At 36.1% G+C, this 5779-nt stretch overlaps 1 protein-coding gene across 1 annotated transcript; it reads left to right on the top strand.

Moving 5' to 3' along the window:
• On the top strand, window positions 361–5170 carry LOC107625884 (leucine-rich repeat receptor-like protein kinase PXC2). Its single transcript, XM_016328613.2, has 2 exons — window positions 361–2673; window positions 3291–5170. Exons 1-2 carry the CDS (start codon window positions 1235–1237, stop codon window positions 4750–4752), a joined length of 2901 nt encoding a protein of 966 aa, XP_016184099.1. The 5' UTR covers window positions 361–1234; the 3' UTR covers window positions 4753–5170.

Raw genomic sequence — 5779 nt, 5'->3', positions numbered from 1 at the left:
AAAATACTTTTAACTATACATTATTAGTGTATATAATTTAACTATCTACTTTTGGACAAACATTTAATCAAATTACATCAAGTAACTCCTTTACATTAGCGGTGTATAATAATTAAACTCACTTATAAAAACATTTCTTATCAACTATTTTCATGCTATATAAGGTAAACTACATTAAGAAAAACATAACGTAAGTAAGAAGTTTATGAATTTGAAAAAGAAAAAAAAGTTTTCCTCCTCCAAAAATGGACAATACAATCAAGCATGTGAGTGAGATCTGAACCACGTAAGATGGAAAAAGGTGTGTATGTCCCAAAACTAAAGCACCAACTTAGATTCATGTTTGACCCAATAAGCCATGCGCCACACCATGCACAAAACATCATAGGCCATATAGCATTTAACATTATAATGTTACTTAGAAAAACAAAAAGCTTCACTCTCACACTATCTCTCATCTCATTCATTGTGTCTTTCTTTTGCCGTTGGAAGCTTTAAATGCCTCACTTTAATGCCTTACTTTAATGCTCTTCTCTACCCTCTATCACTATGCTTCCCTTCCCTCCATAGTTTCCTTTATTCATTAGTATCTTATATAGTCTCTTCCCTCTTTCAGTGTCAAATCAAAATTCTTCTTTTGAATTCCAAATTCACCTCAAAATCATACTCCATTGTCACTATTTCATACATATATCTATATGGATCCTTCACTCTTAGCAGTTCCTACCGTTTTGCTGTTTTGTGTCCACAAACTGTTTGTAATTCTTCCTCTATGAACATAATTTGTGTCATTCTCATTTCTCAACTCTGCTAGCTTTTCTGCAAGACTTCAAATTCTCTTGGAAGGACTGCATTTGAAAAAGTCGAAAGTAAAGTGAGTTTATTGAAGTTGCTTTACTTTGTTCTCTTCTTTTGTTTTTCTCATCCTCACATGATCATTGTCTAGTCCAATCCTTTGTTTGCATTCTTCCCCTTTTTGTTATATCCACTGAGATTTGGATTCTTGTTATCTCTATTCAGTGTCTTTTCCATCTTTGTTCCTTTCTCTCTCTCACACACATACATTACTTTTACTTGCATTTGAAACTTTCATATATTGATGTGCAACAAAGTGGTGTTGGTGTTTTTTGGTTCATATGTGATTTGCTTTGTTGGGACCCTCCAACTTCTCTTTCCAATTCAAGCAGCTATGAAATGACATTGTTCTTGTTAGAGGATATCTTTCTGCAAATTCATGATGCAAGTGCTGTTATTCTTCCTGTCCCATTTTCTAGTTCTATTTGGTCAAGTGATCTCAACAGACACAGTTTTCAATGATGATGTTCTGGGGTTGATTGTGTTCAAAGCTGCTCTACAAGACCCAAATGGGAAACTCACTTCTTGGAATGAAGATGATAACAACCCTTGCAACTGGGTTGGTGTGAAATGTGACCCTTCAACTAATAGGGTAAATGCCCTTGTTCTTGATGGATTCTCTCTTTCTGGCCACATTGATAGAGGCCTATTGAGATTGCAGAACCTTCAGATTTTGTCACTTGCTAGGAACAACTTCACAGGGAGCATAAACCCTGATCTTACCAGCCTTGGGAATTTGCAAGTTCTTGATTTCAGTGAGAACAATCTATATGGACCAATCCCAAATGGTTTTTTCCAACAATGCTGGTCTCTGAGATCAGTTTCATTTGCAAATAACAACCTTTCAGGTAAAGTTCCCGAGTCTTTGAGTTCATGCACTTCATTGGAAACTCTAAACTTTTCCTCTAATCAGCTACATGGTGAATTGCCATCCGGGATATGGTATCTGAAGGGTCTGCAATCATTTGATTTTTCAAGTAACCTGCTAGAAGGAGAGATTCCTGAAGGAATTCAGAATCTGTATGATTTGAAGGAGTTAAGGCTTGGCAAGAACCGACTCTCCGGCCGGCTTCCGGAGGACATTGGAGGCTGCTTGCTGTTAAAGTTTATTGATTTCAGTGATAATTTTCTCTCTGGGAAAATTCCTGAGTCAATGCAAAGGCTCACCTCATGCACATCACTCAGTTTGCAGGGGAATTCGTTCACCGATCACATTCCGGATTGGATTGGAGAATTGAAGAGTTTGGAGATATTGGACCTTTCTAACAACAGATTTTCTGGTTGGATTCCAAAATCAATTGGAAATGTTGATTCACTGAGTGTGTTGAATTTATCCAGGAATGAGATCACTGGGAACATACCAGATTCAATGATAAACTGCAACAAGCTTTTGGTTCTTGACATTAGTCACAATCACATGGCAGGGATCCTTCCTTCATGGATATTCAAGATGGGGTTGCAAAGTATCTCACTTTCTGAAAACAACTTGAGAAAATCCATACCTGTTTCTTATCATGGTCTTCAGATTTTGGATTTGTCATCAAATGCATTTTCTGGCAAAATTCCATTCAGCATTGGAGGACTCAGTAGCTTGCAAGTGTTGAATTTGTCAACCAATAACATCTCTGGCACTATTCCAGTAAGCATAGGAGAACTCAAATCTTTGTACATTCTTGACTTGAGTGGGAACAAGCTCAATGGAAGCATTCCTAATGAAATAGAAGGTGCAGTTTCTCTCAGTGAACTGAGGCTACAAAAGAACTTGTTGAGTGGAAGAATTCCAAGACAAATTGAGAAGTGTTCATCCTTAACATCCTTGTAAGCTCTCAGTTCATAGCTTCCATCTTTCATGCTTTATTATTGATAGAGATATAACTATTCATGTGTCTTCTTATCAACTTAAGTTTTTGAGAGAAATGATATCATGACATAGTATCAGAGTTTCTATAGCTGAAAGGTCTAGTGTTCGATCTTTATTGAACCCCAGAAGAGAGAATTTCAGCATAAGACCAATAAAAAAAAAAAGTCTATGCAGAAATTCACGCAAACCCAAAAAGAGAATCTTGTATGAGAGGCCGTGTTAGAGATATAACCATTCATGTGACTCTTTCAATCTAGCTTAAGTTTTTTTTGAAAGAAGTGGTTTCATGACAATTATTTATTTCTTAATGTGGGTGATTTACTTATAAGAGATTGAACTGCTAACAACTTAGAACTAAGCAAGCTTCTTGTACTTAAAAGATGTTATTCATTTGACAAATTCTCCCAACAAAACTTTACTTGATTTTGTTGAACTGCTAACAACTTAGAACTAAGCAAGCTTCTTGTACTTAAAAGATGTTATTCATTTGACAAATTCTCCCAACAAAACTTTACTTGATTTTGTTGAATATAGTAGTGAAGATTTAAATAGTTATTGATTGTCAATGCTGCAGGAATCTTTCACACAACAAGCTTATTGGTTCAATCCCTGCACCAATTGCAAATCTAACCAATCTTCAGTATTTAGATTTGTCATGGAATGAACTCTCTGGAAGCTTACCAAAGGAGCTAACAAATCTTTCCCAAATTTCATCATTCAATGTTTCTCACAATCATCTTCAAGGAGAGTTACCAGTTGGTGGTTTCTTTGATACCATATCTCCCTCTTCTATCTCTGGTAATCCATTGTTATGTGGTTCTGTCTTCAATCACTCCTGCACCATTGACCATCAAAAACCAATTGTCCTGAATCCGAATTCTTCTTACTCCAACTCAGGAGCATCCTCACAAAACCGCCATCATAAAATCATCCTCAGTATATCTGCACTTATAGCTATTGGTGCAGCTGTTTTCATTGCCATTGGTGTGGTGGTAGTTACTGTTCTAAACATCCATGTGAGGTCCTCAACTTCGCATTCACCGGCTCAATTTGCATTATCCGGTGGTGGCGACGAAGACTATAGTGGTTCGCCCGTGAAGGATCCAAACTATGGCAAGCTAGTTATGTTTTCCGGCCATGCAGAGTTTGCTGATGGGGCTAATAATCTTCTAAACAAAGACAGCGAAATCGGCCGTGGTGGATTCGGAGTTGTTTATTGCACTGTCCTTCGCGACGGCCGTTCTGTTGCAATCAAGAAGCTTACAATCTCTGGTTTGATAAAGTCACAAGAAGATTTTGAGAAGGAAGTTAAGATTCTAGGGGAGATCAAGCACCAGAATCTTGTAGCACTTGAAGGTTATTATTGGACTTCATCATTGCAGCTTCTTATTTATGAGTATTTATCCAGAGGGAGTTTGCATAAGCTTCTACATGATGAAAATAGCAAGAAAGTTGTGCTTTCTTGGCAACAAAGATTCAAGATTATTCTTGGCATGGCAAGAGGTTTGGCCTATTTGCACAAACTCAACATGATCCACTACAATCTAAAATCAAACAATGTTCTAATAGATTGTTCTTATGAGCCTAGAATTGGAGACTTTGGCCTTGTGAGGCTATTGCCAATGCTGGATCATTATGTCTTGAGCAGCAAGATACAGAGTGCACTTGGATACATGGCTCCGGAATTCGCCTGCCGGACGGTTAGGATCACGGAGAAGTGCGACGTGTACGGCTTCGGAGTCCTTGTTCTTGAGGTGGTGACAGGGAGAAAGCCTGTGGAGTACATGGAGGATGATGTGGTTGTGCTTTGTGACATGGTGAGAGGTGCATTGGAAGGAGACAAGTTAGAGCAGTGTGTTGATGAGAGGCTTTTTGGTAATTTTGCAGCAGAGGAAGCAGTTCCTCTGTTGAAATTAGGGTTGGTTTGTGCTTCACAAGTTCCATCAAACCGTCCAGATATGGCTGAGGTTGTCAACATTCTTGAAATGATCCAATGCCCTTCAGAAGGACAAGAAGAAATACAAATAAGTTCTTGAAAATTAGTGTTTTTTGTACTCGTTTTATTTTTCGCACATTGAACCGATTTATTCTCTTTTACTCACCTGGTGTTCAGGTGACGAGAGAGTGAGTCGGTTCATTGTACGAAAAAATAGAATGAGTATAGAAAACATTTATCGTTTTAAGTCATAAAGATTGGGAAACAACATATAGTACTTGCTTCAAAGCTGCTATACAATGCAAGGAATATTCATAGCAATGTTTGTTCTGTTTAAATGAAGCATATGGAAATATTTAAATCCAAACAAGTTATGAGTCAATTCCTTTGCCAACCTTTTTGTTTGTTCTTTCAGCCGTTGTTGTCATATTATGCAAGTTTAACAAGTTTTCTTGTTGATTTTTATTTTATTTTTTATTTAATTTTAAAATGTTTATGTTGATATCAGTGTTTTGATTATTAGATTTTTCTTCATGATTTTAGCGGATAATACATTGGTGTCACTATCATAATATTTCCCTAGAAAGCTTAATTGCTTTTTGGGAATTTAATTTAAATATTTTAAACTGCACTTTTATGATTTCTGCTAATGGTGGAAAACAGTGTTTCAATCATGTTGGTAGGAACCACATCGTAGTGTAATTAATGTACACTACTAAATATTATCATCAAACTTAGTTTGTCAAGGTTCAATCAATAATTAGATATTCAATTTTTGTCTATTGATGTGATCGATTAGATACTCCTCAGTTTATTTAGAAGGGAAGTTACTAATATTTTTATGGTTTAATAGACTTAGAAGTATACAAACATGGTAGATCATAGGCTCATAGCATGATGCATGCATTTGTTGTTAATATTGGTTATACATGATCATTAGAGCGCTATTTTTTTTTCCCTTAAAATTAGAGTTAAGAGTGAGATTCGAATCCTAAATCTTTAGTTGAAGATGGAAAAATTATGCTATTTGAATTATTACTCGTTGACAATCATTAGAGCTTGTTTGAAAACTAATTAATATAAAAAAAAAGTATTGTTTACTTTAAGAAAAAAAATTTATTTTTATT

The sequence above is a fragment of the Arachis ipaensis genome, chromosome B02 (assembly GCF_000816755.2).
Source record: "Arachis ipaensis cultivar K30076 chromosome B02, Araip1.1, whole genome shotgun sequence".
Taxonomy (NCBI): Eukaryota; Viridiplantae; Streptophyta; class Magnoliopsida; order Fabales; family Fabaceae; genus Arachis; species Arachis ipaensis.
Note: the sequence above shows the minus strand (reverse complement) of the source record. Positions and strands in the feature narration are given on the sequence as shown.

What these genes read in the sequence shown, in the direction of transcription:
- LOC107625884 (XM_016328613.2), top strand. Translation starts at nt 1,235, where the DNA reads ATGATGCAAGTGCTGTTATTCTTCCTGTCCCATTTTCTAGTTCTATTT. An exon ending in TGTTCATCCTTAACATCCTT is followed by an intron (nt 2,674 to 3,290) that starts GTAAGCTCTCAG and finishes TCAATGCTGCAG; the next exon opens with GAATCTTTCACACAACAAGC.